The sequence below is a fragment of the Anomaloglossus baeobatrachus genome, chromosome 4 (assembly GCF_048569485.1).
Source record: "Anomaloglossus baeobatrachus isolate aAnoBae1 chromosome 4, aAnoBae1.hap1, whole genome shotgun sequence".
NCBI classification, from domain to species: Eukaryota; Metazoa; Chordata; class Amphibia; order Anura; family Aromobatidae; genus Anomaloglossus; species Anomaloglossus baeobatrachus.
In genome coordinates this window covers 547438960-547453111 of record NC_134356.1, presented here as the reverse complement: position 1 = coordinate 547453111, position 14152 = coordinate 547438960, and the positions used below count along the sequence as shown (strand labels likewise).

General features: G+C 45.3%; 1 protein-coding gene across 1 annotated transcript in view; it reads left to right on the top strand.

Annotated features, from left to right (window-relative positions):
- The window catches only part of FAM174B (family with sequence similarity 174 member B), a 149662-nt gene extending 142079 nt beyond the window's left edge, over positions 1 to 7583 (top strand). Inside the window, exon 3 of the mRNA XM_075345972.1 lies at positions 7439 to 7583. Coding sequence (XP_075202087.1) covers positions 7439 to 7466 — 28 coding nt within the window. The 3' untranslated portion in view covers positions 7467 to 7583. The remainder of the gene's footprint in view (positions 1 to 7438) is intronic.
- Positions 7584 to 14152: the final 6569 nt, after the last annotated feature.

The window sequence follows — 14152 nt, the reverse complement described above, 5'->3', positions numbered from 1 at the left end:
CAATGCACCCCCCATTACCTCTCCCCCCATACACAATACACCCCCCATTACCCCTCCCCCTACACATAATATAATGCACCACCTATTACCCCTCCCCCCACACACACAATACAATGCAACCCTCATCACCCCCTACTGTTACACCTCGTGGCTCTCCTGAGGCAGTCTCCCATTCCTTGCCTGCCATGAGCGCTCCTGCTCAGCAGCGCCGAAGGTCTGCCAGACTGCGCAGTGTGCAGGAGATACCTTCTCAGAGAGGCAGCAGAAGGGTGACACCTAGTGGTTCTCCTGTTACAAGGAGTGAAGCGGTCTCCCATTCCTGGCCTGCCGCGGGTCCTCCTGCTCAGCGGCCCCGAAGGTCTGCGAGGTTGCGCAATGTGCAGAGGTTTGCTGCTCAGGGAAGCAGTGAGACTCCCGTTATCTCTGCACATTGTGAGACCGAGGATCCCGCCTCTATTAACCAGAGGCAGGAGGGTGAGCATGTGCAATGCGTGGTGGGTCCTGATTCGCCCACTGATGTCACACGGCTTGATGACAAGGCTGGTGACGTGGTGAATCCTGACTGGCCAGGCTGGGACGTCGTGGACCCTGATTGGGTCAAGTCCGTCATCTCCGCCTCGCACCCGCCCTTGGGTGGAGCTACACCTCCTTAAAAGCTCCCCCTGCCATCATGGCGGCGCGTGACCGTCCTTCTATGTTTGGATGTCTGGTAGCGTGCTGCCACGCCACTGCTCAGGCATTACTGTCTTTTGTGGGCTTGGCCCTTGCTGCTTAGGCAGCACCTGGCTTGCAGGCCGTGTTCCTGCCTTGCTGCTCCGGCAGTATCCCCTTCAACAGGCCGTGTTCCTGTCCCAGGTGAGCTCCTCAAGTCTCCACCGGACTCACCTGGTTATTGAAAGCACACGTGCGTGGGCACCTCTGTGCTACCCTCGTGCCATATTCTCGTGACTTCCACTGGCACACGTGCGTGGGCACCTCTGTGCTTCCCCGTGCAACAGGTACACCGAGCCGTGAGATCCGTGCCATACAACCCTCACGGGTTAGGGCAGACCGGTGTACATAGATCGTCTGTGACATTCCAGACGATCGCTAGCAGCAACCCGCTCACTCTTCACCCACCATAGCAGCGGTCCCTTACACTGCACAGTGGACCTTGACCGGCGGAAGCTGTCCATTTCCCATCTTGGCACGCTTCCCCGGGTCCCCCTCATAACACCCTACACACACAAATTACACTGCCCCATGCCTACACACTCCTGCCTCCCCCCCTCCCTCGGAATACAGTACTCCTCCTCTGCCTGTCACAAAGCTGTGTTTCTTCACAAATGTTCCCCGTTATGTGTCCTCAGCCCCTCCCCACTCATCCCCATTAATTAAACCTTTCCCTTCAGCTTCTCCATGGAGCGCTTACCGCTTCTTGTCTCCTGTGTCCCGGCGCCCACAGCACTATGATGACGTCAGCAAGGTGCTGATCTCATCACGTTGCTGCACGTCGGGGGCAGGGCCCAGTCCCGGCGCACTGTTCAAATGTATTTACGTCTGAAAGACGCAAATACATTTGAATAGGAAGGACGAAGCTGCGGTCACCGGCATCGGCTCTGCTGCGCTCCTCTGCAGTGTGTACATGCCGGGCACACAGCACACAGCAAAACCAGCACAGACTGTCTTTACGGAGGGGGAGAGGGTGTGAAGAAAAAAAAAATGCTGAGAGGTGCCTAGTGGCAAGTATGGCCCTTGTGGTGGGGGCCCCCTTGGAAGCTCTTTTGGTGGGGGCCCCGGGGCTGGAGCCCCGCCTGTCCCACCTATAATCCGGCCCTGATTACAGCTGTTTGTGTGCCATCCTGGCGCAGGCCGGGGTGCTAGGATCTGGGGTGGTCGTGGCTTTAGGGGTCCGGACCCGGGCTCGGCTAACACTCCGATCCTTGGAAAGGGGATATTTACAGGGGAGAAGTTTGTGACGCCACCTGCGGGTTGCGGTAAGAGGAGTACCACCACTACTGATGGGAGTACCGGGGCAAATGGTGTGGGGCAGCAAGATGTAAGTCCCTCCGCAGGTAGGGAAGGCCCCGGCCTCTGGGGTTTTGGTGGGATTATTGGGAGTGCTGGGTGCAGGGTTACAGAGTACTCACTGTCGGTAGTCATGGTGCTGGATGGAGATATAAAGCAGACACTCCCTATTGTAGATAAACCAGAATCTCTGTGCATCACAGTCACTTCAGGGGAGCCCGTCCAGGTGTCCGCTCCCACCGGTGTCGTTTGATAGCCCGCATCTTTACCTCCGTGCACATTTTTTAGTGTCCGTTGTGGCCCCTTGGTGTGAAGCTGTTGGGGCCCCGCTACCCGTGTGTATGTCAGCTGTGCTCTTGATGGCTGGCACTTGGGATTTCAGTTGGGTTGTTTTTCTTGAAAATTCTATCCCCCACGGTGTGCAGATGCCTTCAATCTCTGAGCTCTTGGGGAAAGTTCATAAAGAGACTATCCTCGACAGGTTAATTATCAAGGCGCCAAAGCATTTCCTTGATCTAGGGTCCTGTACCCCGCCATGCTCGGTATCGGTCAGTTCTTTTGGGGTCTTGATGCCAACAGTCCTCCTGGACTATGTCGTCGCACCCTCTCCAATGTCACTGCCACTGGTTCCCGACTCCTGTAGTCCCGGACCACCGTCTGCGACCCAACCACGGTATCGCTCTCCGGGAGCTATAACTCCCAGCTCCTCACTCTTTGAGGGCTAACACTTCACTCTTCTCCCTTTTGAGAGCTGACTCTAAACTGACTTTCTCCCTCCCACCAGTCTGCCTGACCCCTAGGTGGGTGGCCCATTCCAGCTTAGCCAATCCCACTGGTGTGTCTGACAGGTTTGATGTGAGGTGTGATTGGGATTTGTGATGCTGATGCTGCGACACCGGTGATTGGGAACCTAGAACCATGGGTGGTAGGCCCTGCAACCTGGGTAAGGATTGCAGTACCCTGTGGCACCCTGATATACTGTAGTCAGGGGCGCAACTTTCCCCCTTGGTTAAACATTGCTCGTCCCCAAGCTACAGGACACACAGAGTTTTTAACAGGTTACATTTTTTTAAATACTCTTCCCACACAGGGGAGGCAATACACTTGAACGTTACAAAAAACACAGAGTCTCACATAAGAACACTTGGGAACCCTACCGATTGTAGCAGTAGCCGGTAGCTCAACCTACTCTGCTGCAGCTCCTTCCTACGACAGTCCATTCTCATTGTCCCTTTCCCTTCAACCCGCCACCCAAAACACCTGAACCCCTGGTGCCACCGCTAGCCCTGGTGTCACACCACTCCGAGTTCCTTGTAGTGTCCGTGGTGACAGGATTGAAGTCCTGATGGTTCAGGAGATGACTTTGGCAGGCACACGAGGTGCAACTATATACAAAGAGCACAAGTTCGTGCTGGCTGCTGCCAGTCCTGCAGCCATGGTCAATTTTTAATACTAAGGGAAGGTAAAAAAGGGTCCATGCAGCGGCTGAAAACATTTATAAACTTTTAGAATCAGGTGAGGTATTCAGGTAATAGGCATTTTTCAAGCATTGGCAATTAATCAGCATTTTTCAACATTTCACATTAACATGTAACACAACTTTATACAAGATAGCCGGGTTCCGCTACCATTACTCTCTGAATCTCAGTGGGGGCTGACCAAAATTGATACGTGTTGATCTCCTTAACTTTTGACTCCCTTCTAGCCCCTGTGGTGTGGCAGTGTCTGCTATAAGTTCCTCACTACTAGTGGCGGGTGTTGCTGGTAAGAGCTTACGTGTTCGTGGCAGAGGTATGGGTACTACTCTAGATGCGAGACTGGGTGCAGTGTCAGAAAGCCCTTCCTGTTCTGGTTCTTCCACGGGTTGTGGGAATCTTAGTATAGGGATAATCACTGCTCCATTGTGCATGGGCCAATTTTCTGGGAAATCACCTAGGATAGTATGGATTGTTTTAATTTTCCTCTCCAGGACTTGGGGTTGAGATTGAACTTCATCTGGGACTCTTAGGGGTTCTGGGCACTTCTTCAAGTGATCTCTGGAAATTGCAGATGTCGTCTTTCCTTGATCCTTGCTGATAAGACAAATTTTCTGATTGTCAAAGTTCAAGAGTTGCACTACATAAGGTTCCTTTTCCCATAATAATAATAATTGAGCCATGTTTGTAGGTCGCCTTGCTTGCACTGGCCTTTTCAGCTTTGCCTATATATTTTCAATAATATTGAGATCAGGGTTTTGTGATGGCCACTCCAAAACATTGACTTTGTTATTCAAAGCCATTTTGTAAACAGTTTGGCAGTATGCTTCAGGTCATTGTCCATTTGGAAGACCCATTTCTGCCCAAGCTTTAAGTTCCTGGCTGATGCCTTGAGATGTTCCTTCAGTAATGACACATAATCTTCTTTTCCCATGATGCCATGTATTTTGTGAAATGCACCAGTCCTTCCTGAAGCAAAACAACCCCACAACATGATGCTGCCACCCCCATGTTTCACAGTTTGGATGGTGTTCTTAGGCTTCAAAGCTTCTCCCTTTTACCTCTAAATATAACGATTGTCATTATGACCAAACAGTTTAATTTTAGCTTCGTCAAACCACAGGACATGTCTCCAAACATTAAGGTCTTTGTTTCTGTGTAAACTTGCAAACATTAATCTGTTTTTTTTATGTTTCTTTTGGAGTAATGGCTTTTGCCTGGCAGAGTGGCCTTTCAGCCAATGTTGATACATTGCTCGTTTCACTATGGATAATGACACAATCTTACCAGCTTCCGCCAGAATCTTCACAAGGTCTTTTGCTTTGTCCTTGGGTTGATATGCACATGTCTGACCAAAGCACATTCATCTCTGGTACACAGAACCCGTCTCGTTCCTGAGCGGTATGATGGCTGGACATTCCCATCTTGTTTGTACTTGTGTATAATTGTTTGTACAGATGAAAGAGGCACCTTCAGATATCTGGAAATTGCACCCAAAGATGAACCAGACTTGTGCAAGTCCACAATTCTCTTCCTGAGATCTTGGTGGATTACTTTTGACTTTGACCCAAAGAAGCACTGTATTTCTGGTGTGCATTCCACAGGTGTGTCTCTATCTAACACAGATGTTGCCAATAAACCTATCAGAAGCTTCCAAAGACATGACATCATCATGTGGGCTGTTCCATATTGTTTAGGCACAGTACTCTTAAGCGGGCTTTACACACTGCGATATCGGTCCCGATATCGCTAGTGTGGGTACCCGCCCCCATCTGTTGCGCGACACGGGCAAATCGCTGCCCGTCCCGCACAACATCGCCCAGACCCGTCACACATACTTACCTGCCCGGCGACGTCGCTGTGACCGGCGAACCACCTCCTTTCTAAGGGGGCGGTCCGTGCGGCGTCACAGCGACGTCACTGAGCGGCCGCCCAATAGAAGCGGAGGGGCGGAGATGAGCGGGATGTAACATCCCGCCCACCTTTTTCCTTCCGCATTGTGGCCGGGAGGCAGGTAAGGAGAGCTTAATCGTTCCTGCGGTGTCACACGGAGCGATGTGTGCTGCCGCAGGAACGAGGAACAACCTCGTTACTACTGCAGTAACGATTTTTGAGAATGGACCCCCATATCACCGATGAGTGATTTTGCACGTTTTTGCAACGATGCAAAATCGCTCATCGGTGTCACACGCAACGGCATCGCTAATGCGGCCGGATGTGCATCACCAATTCCATGACCCCAACGAGTTCGCATTAGCGATGTCGTAGCGTGTAAAGCTCCCTATAGTGTATGTAAATGTTTGACTTTGCAGAAAATAATAAAAATGCCTTAAAACATTCTCTCTCTCATTATTCTAGCATTTGGCAATTATACATATCTTCATACCAACAGACACAGCCGACCTGTGGCTGTCAGTGCCAGCGCTGGTGCCCGTGCCGCTACTGGCTGTTTAACCCTGTAAATACTGTGATCAATAGCAATTACAACACTTAGGAAACTAGGATATGGAATTGGCTCCCTCCCTCGGGATTAGCACCCCCGCAACGTTATTGCGGGATGTTGATCATTGTCATGGCAACCCAAAGTTAAATAATAAGCTCTGGGTATGTCAGCTGTGGCGGCATGTTAGACTATACCAGGAGCATGGTTTAAAAGGTGTTCTCTCAGTGTAAGACTGACAGGTATATTGCATTGCAATGTATTTGCATTACATTGCAGTTTTCCAGTGAACAGACCAATAAAGGTTAATGTTCCATATAGGGACTAAGTAAAAAGTAAAAATATTTTTCAAAAAAATCACAAAATAAAGGACAAAAAAATAAAATATTTTTTATACCAATGAATACAGCTGAAACCAGAGGTTTACATACACTATCTAAAAAGACGCATATGCATATTTTTTTCACTGTCTGACCTGAAATGAGAATAAACCTTTCCCGATTTAGGTCAATTGGGAACCAAAATATTTATATTTGACAAATGCCAGAGTAATGAGAGAGAGAGAGAATGTTTTAAAGCATTTTTGTTACTTTCTGCAAAGTTAAAAGTTTACATACATTTCATTAGTATTTGGTATCATTGCTCCTAAACTGTAGGCCTTGGGTCATATGTTTTGTATATCCTTCCACAAGCTTCTCACAATAGTTGGTAGGAATTTGGGTCCATTCCTCCTAACAGAACTGGTGTAACTGAGCCATGTTTTTAGGTCACCTTGCTTGCATCTGCCTTTTCAGTTTTGCCCATAAATTTTCAATAAGACTGAGATCAGGGTTTTGTGATGGCCACTCCAAAACAATGACTTTGTTATCCTTTAACTAGTTTGGCAGTATGCTTCGGGTCATTGTCCATTTGAAAGATCCATATTCTATCATTTTCTATCACCTATCTCTCATTAGTCTGGCATTTGGTAAATATAATTAATTTTGATTCCTAATTGACTTAATATGGGAAAGGTTTATTCTGATTTTATGTCAGATAGTGATAAAAACATCCAGATATGTCTTTTTAGACAGTGTATGTAAACATCTGGTTTCAACTGTACATATATTTATGAAAAACAAAAAAGTACACATATTTGGTATAACCGCATCTGTACCAACCCAATCTATAAACCTTTCACATCATTTAACTCCCTCAATAAACGCAGTAAAAAAAATAAATAAAAAGGTAGCAAAAATCTATTCCTTATTATTATGCTGTGCCTCCCCAAAAAAGTGGAATAAAACAATAAAAAAGTAACATAATTAAAAATGTTATAGCTGAAAGCTCAATCTTCTTCCAAAAATACAAGCTGCTATAGAGCTCAATCACGGAAAAAAATTAAACAGCTATAGTTCTCAGAATTTAGTGATGGAAAAAAGTATGTTTTTCTTTAAAATTGCTTTTATTTTGCAAAAGTGGCAAAACATTACAAGAATACCACATTTATATAATTGTATAATCTTTTTAATTCCAGGCGGCCGCTGACCGGCAGTGACCTGTAGACCCTCGTTCTGAGAACATTCTAAGAACAAAACTTCATATCAGTTATATGGTGGGACATAACTCCATTGAATTACGGTGGAACTTCCAGGATTTCTCTTAAATTAATAAACTGGTGAACGAGGGTTTGTGGGAGAGTGTTTATTCAAATTTTTTTTTTTCTTACTGTGTGTGTTTTTTAACTCTATACTTACTAGCTTAATACTGGGGTGTCTGATACACACTTATCCATTACTAACCCCTGGGCTAGATACCAGCTGTCAATTCACAGCAGATATCAACCCCAACCCCACAAGTATTACCCAGATTGCCACTGCACCAGGGCAATAAGGAATAGGCGGACAAAGCATTATGGTGAGGGAGGTCAGCAGCATGTGGACATCACTTGACCTAAAGATGGCTGTGCCTGTACAGAGGCTGCTGACTAGTGTTCTGTGGTGCAGGGCTCAGGCTGTGTGAGCCATGGTTGCAAAATGCAGTTGTTTGGTTTCTGCACCAGAAAGCAAGATGCATATGCAGCAGGAGGTGGAGAATCTGCTGAAGTAGGTACAGAAGTGTGGGGTCCGGCCAAGGTCACTGAAATTACAGCGCCAACCTCAAGGGTGTGCGCTGCTGCTCTCTGTTATCTGCCTATATGCACCCACACACATGTGGCCGATTCACTGACATCACCTGCGCTGACCACTACACAACTGCTGCTCTCTGTTATGTCTGCCAATACACACACACATATATATATATATATATATATATATATATATTCACTATATTAATTTACTATATAATGCTGATTGCATCCTTCTGTCCCAAGATGGGATCATACCATTTGGCCGGTGTGCGTGCAGTGCTATGTCCACGTTGTAGTTGAATGTTTCAACTCCGGCCACTTTATTGAAGACACTGTGTTTGTGAATATAGCCAGTCACCAGTTTGTTTCATATGATATTCACAGACACAGTGTCTTCAATAAAATGCCACTGGAACTGGCTGACTCCGCTGCCATTTTATTGAATTCATTTAGAATGTGAACATAGCACTGCACACATGCTGGCCATAGGGATGATGGCAGCGGCTGTGGTACAAAATATAAATGAAGGGGAGGAAAGCAGCCAGGGGAGGAATAGATAAAGAAGACCCCACCCACAAAGTCCCGCTCCACTGCTAAATTATCCACACAGGTTCACTAGCTAGTCTGTATTATAATGCTGAACTCGTCCTTATGTCCGAAGCCAGGATGGCAAGAAAACATGCCCCCAGTTACTGATAGGCTTCAGCAGTGCACGAGACACTTGCTCCGTTCAGTGACAGGGCTCTCCTCTTTACTACTGCAGAACTAAAACTGAGAGAAAGATGTCACATGTGTGTGTTGTGTGTGTGTGTGTATATCTATCATATAATGCTGTACATGTCCTCTTTTCTGCTAGAGATATATATATATAAATATATATATATATATCTATATACATACTACATCCATATATATATACAGTATATATGTATATATATATATATATATATATATATATATATATATATATATATATATATAGTTAGGTCCAGAAATATTTGGACAGTGACACAAGTTTTGTTATTTTAGCTGTTTACAAAAACATGTTCAGAAATACAATTTTATATATAATATGGGCTGAAAGTGCACACTCCCAGCTGCAATATGAGAGTTTTCACATCCAAATCGGAGAAAGGGTTTAGGAATCATAACTCTGTAATGATAGCCTCCTCTTTTTAAAGGGACCAAAAGTAATTGGACAAGGGACTCTAAGGGCTGCAATTAACTCTGAAGGCGTCTCCCTCGTTAACCTGTAATCAATGAAGTAGTTAAAAGGTCTGGGGTTGATTACAGGTGTGTGGTTTTGCATTTGGAAGCTGTTGCTGTGACCAGACAACATGCGGTCTAAGGAACTCTCAATTGAGGTGAAGCAGAACATCCTGAGGCTGAAAAAAAAGAAAAAATCCATCAGAGAGATAGCAGACATGCTTGGAGTAGCAAAATCAACAGTCAAGTACATTCTGAGAAAAAAGGAATTGACTTGTGAGCTTGGGAACTCAAAAAGGCCTGGGCGTCCACGGATGACAACAGTGGTGGATGATCGCCGCATACTTTCTTTGGTGAAGAAGAACCCGTTCACAACATCAACTGAAGTCCAGAACACTCTCAGTGAAGTAGGTGTATCTGTCTCTAAGTCAACAGTAAAGAGAAGACTCCATGAAAGTAAATACAAAGGGTTCACATCTAGATGCAAACCATTCATCAATTCCAAAAATAGACAGGCCAGAGTTAAATTTGCTGAAAAACACCTCATGAAGCCAGCTCAGTTCTGAAAAAGTATTCTATGGACAGATGAGACAAAGATCAACCTGTACCAGAATGATGGGAAGAAAAAAGTTTGGAGAAGAAAGGGAACGGCACATGATCCAAGGCACACCACATCCTCTGTAAAACATGGTGGAGGCAACGTGATGGCATGGGCATGCATGGCTTTCAATGGCACTGGGTCACTTGTGTTTATTGATGACATAACAGCAGACAAGAGTAGCCGGATGAATTCTGAAGTGTACCGGGATATACTTTCAGCCCAGATTCAGCCAAATGCCGCAAAGTTGATTGGACGGCGCTTCATAGTACAGATGGACAATGACCCCAAGCATACAGCCAAAGCTACCCAGGAGTTCATGAGTGCAAAAAAGTGGAACATTCTGCAATGGCCAAGTCAATCACCAGATCTTAACCTAATTGAGCATGCATTTCACTTGCTCAAATCCAGACTTAAGATGAAAAGACCCACAAACAAGCAAGACCTGAAGGCTGCGGCTGTAAAGGCCTGGAAAAGCATTAAGAAGGAGGAAACCCAGCGTTTGGTGATGTCCATGGGTTCCAGACTTAAGGCAGTGATTGCCTCCAAAGGATTCGCAACAAAATATTGAAAATAAAAATATTTTGTTTGGGTTTGGTTTATTTGTCCAATTACTTTTGACCTCCTAAAATGTGGAGTGTTTGTAAACAAATGTGTACAATTCCTACAATTTCTATCAGATATTTTTGTTCAAACCTTCAAATTAAACGTTACAATCTGCACTTGAATTCTCTAGAGGTTTCATTTCAAAACCAATGTGGTGGCATGCAGAGCCCAACTCGCGAAAATTGTGTCACTGTCCAAATATTTCTGGACCTAACTGTATATAAATAGGTCCCTCAATATACAGCACATTATATATATATTAGCCCCTCAGTACACATCACATTATATATATATATATCAGTCCCTCAGTATGTATCACATTTAATATACAGTATACATATATATATATACTGTGTGTGTATATATATATATATATATATATATATATATATATATATATATATATATATATATATATGTCAGTCCCCTCCGTATGCAGCACATTATATTTCAGTCCTTCATTATACAGCACATTATATATATCAGTTTCACAGTATAAGGCACATCATATATCTGTGTATATATATATATATATATACTAGCTGTAGTACCCGGGCGTTGCCCGGGATAGTAACTGTCTCTTTGTCTCTCTCCCAGTTTCTGTCTTTGTGTCGCTGTCTGTCTGTCTCTCTGTCTGTGTCTTTCTTTGTCTGTCTGTGTCTATGTCTCTGTCTGTCTGTTTCTATCTCTCTGTCTGTATTTGTATCAGTCTATCTGTCTCCATCTCTGTGTCTGTCTGTCTCTATCTCTGTGTCTGTCTCTATGTGTGTGTCTGTCTGTCTGTCTCTTTCCCCATCTATCTTTGTCTGTCTCTTTCCAGGTCTGTCTCTTTCCAGGTCTGTCTCTTTGCCCATCTGTCTCTTTGCCCGTCTGTCTCTTTGCTCGTCTGTCTCTTTGCCCGTCTGTCTCTTTCCAGGGTTGTCTCTTTGCCCATCTGTCTCTTTCCAGGGTTGTCTCTTTGCCCATCTATCTCTTTCCAGGGCTTTATCTTTGCCCGTCTATCTCTTTGCCTGTCTCTTTGCCCGTCTATCTCTTTGCCCATCTGTCTCTTTGCCCATCTGTCTCTTTGTTCGGTTGTCTTTTTGCCAGGCTGTCTCTTTCTAAGGCGGGCTGTCTCTTTCCAGGGCTGTCTCTTTCCAGGTCTGTCTCTTTCCAGGTCTGTCTCTTTGCCCGGCTGTCTCTTTGCCCGGCTGTCTATTTGTCTGTCTGTCTCTTTTCGGGGCTGTCTCTTTCCAGGGTTGTCTCTTTGTCCATCTGTCTCTTTCCAGGGCTGTCTCTTTCTAGGGCTTTCTCTGTGCCCGTCTGTCTCTTTGCCCGTCTGTCTCTCTCCAGGGCTGTCTCTTTGCAGTTCGTCGGCCTTGTGCTACAAGCGGGCAGGGGCCAGGGCACAACGTGGTACGCGGACCCTAGACTGGGAAGTAGCTTCATGCAGCCCAGTAATTTACCCGACGAAGATGAGTCTTCATGAGCCGTTCTCCACCCTCTCCAAAATCAGGGTACTAGCGTAACAAGGGGGATAGGACTTCCCAAAACCGTCCAGAAAATCCCAAGTGTGAACCTTGAGAGCAAACTCACTCCGTTAGCCACATGGGTGAGCGAGACCCGAGTAGTTTCAGGCAAAAGAGATCCACAAAGCGTAAACACAGTGCCAAGGGACAAGGCTTCAGACCAACCAGCAACGCCAAAAGGGCACAGATCCAGCGTGCTCCAACAACAACTGCAGGGCATTCAGGACTTTGGTTTACCCGTTGTCGGTTTCAGAATTTCTGGACTGTGTGAGTACGCTGTGCCCCTTTCCTCCCGACGGGTCCCCATCCTTCCACTATCGAGCCCCGGGACACCTTCCCCCTGCCCACGGAGGGTTTAAAATCACAAGCTGCCATCCCATCGCTCCCGGGCGCTCCCCCAAACGTAGCAGCGGTGGTATCCCACATTACCACAACCCGTGGGTGGCGTCACGAACTTTGTCGTTCACCCCTTGTAAATACCCTCCTTTTAATTCGAGTGGCCGCGCTACCCCGCCTCGGGTCTGGAGACCCCTCGAGCCACTGCGGATCCGGATCCGAGCAGCTCGTCGGCTGTCGCGGGGGCGGCACACCTCACGTGTACTGGGCGGTGATTTGCACTATGTGTTTCAATGACCAGAACCACTATAGAGCTTTGATTTGGAAGCAATAAATGGCATTTGGTCATTCTAAGAGCACTATATTAATAATTTGGGAGCACTTTTGTTAGGCGCTTTTGCGCCACACTGGCCATCGGGAGCGCAATTTATTAGGAGATATACACTCGTATTCTATTGAACCGCAGCTTAAGTTCCAATAACAGGAACAATTGCAAGGTGATGCTTTCCGGGGTAAGCATGGTGCACACCCACAGTAGTATACGTCATCCCCTCTCATGATACATGCGCATGGTTTGGAATGCAGGAACTGGGCGGTTGAACCGCAGTGTGCGTTGCAACAACAGGAACCACCGTAACAGGTTGGTTTCCGGGAAGAACATGGTATACGCCACCGCAACATATGTCACCCATTCCCGCGCTATTTAAACCCCGCAATTGATCTAGCTCAGTATATGTTCCCTGATGAAGAGGTGAAACGTGCGTCGGGACGCTCGGGTGTGACAAAAACCAAGCAGTCAACTGGTTAGTAATTAATGCAACCTTAATAGAAACTATTGAATTGGTATTGTTTAGACTAACCTAATACTACTAAGGCAGAAATATAGGGTATAACCTATTAGTGACATAGTGTAACCCAACTTACTGCGAGTTTAATTAATTGATCACTGGATGCATTATAGCTAAGGATCTTTCCCTATATTCCATCACCACTATTGAGGTTGTATAACTGCCTTGTATAATCATTGTTTTGAATTTGCTTTGATTGTGATCTCACCCATACTGTGCACTGCTTGCTTGTTTTTTAATCATGTTTTTTAAATTGATATGAATAAAATATATTTTTTTTTTAAAAAAATAGATCAATACCACTATTTTTTCCGTTGAGCCTCTATGTAAATTGTGTGGTTTCCGTGATATTTTCTTATATAGTTCGTGTGTAGTGACTAATAGATATATGATCAAAGGCTTCTGTGCAGATAGTGATTCCAAATATGTGTATATACACTACTCACAAAAAGTTAGGGATATTTGGCTTTAGGGTGAAATATCAGGATGATCCTAAAATGCCCTCTAACATTTTCAGGTGAACCTAATGTGACCTTCTCTAAACCTTTGAATGCTCATGTCCAACTATTCAGTGTTTCAGTGCTTTTCGCTTTTGCACAACTTGCTATTCTCTTAACATGGAGCTTAATGGCAAAATTCACAACAGGTGTTTGATCCATGAATTGCACAATAAATTTTGGAATTCAATTAGAATTGGCATTTAAACAGTCCTTCTCATCACGCTGTTCACATTTTGACATAATGAAACCAAGACAACATCTATCATTTGATCAACAGTACCTTGCATTTGGCTTCAACATTATGTTCTCAGATGGAACTGAGCTTAAAGTATTAAAGTGTTAAAGAATGTCATCACCAGGTTGCAACAAAGATGCAGAGAGATTGGAAGAGTCACAGAAAGGTCCTTTGATGACTGCTTCATTGTGAACAATATCCTTCGGAACCGGATGATGAATACCACACAACTCCAGGCACATAAGGTAGGTGAGAGGCACTCAAGTGTCAATTCAGACCATTC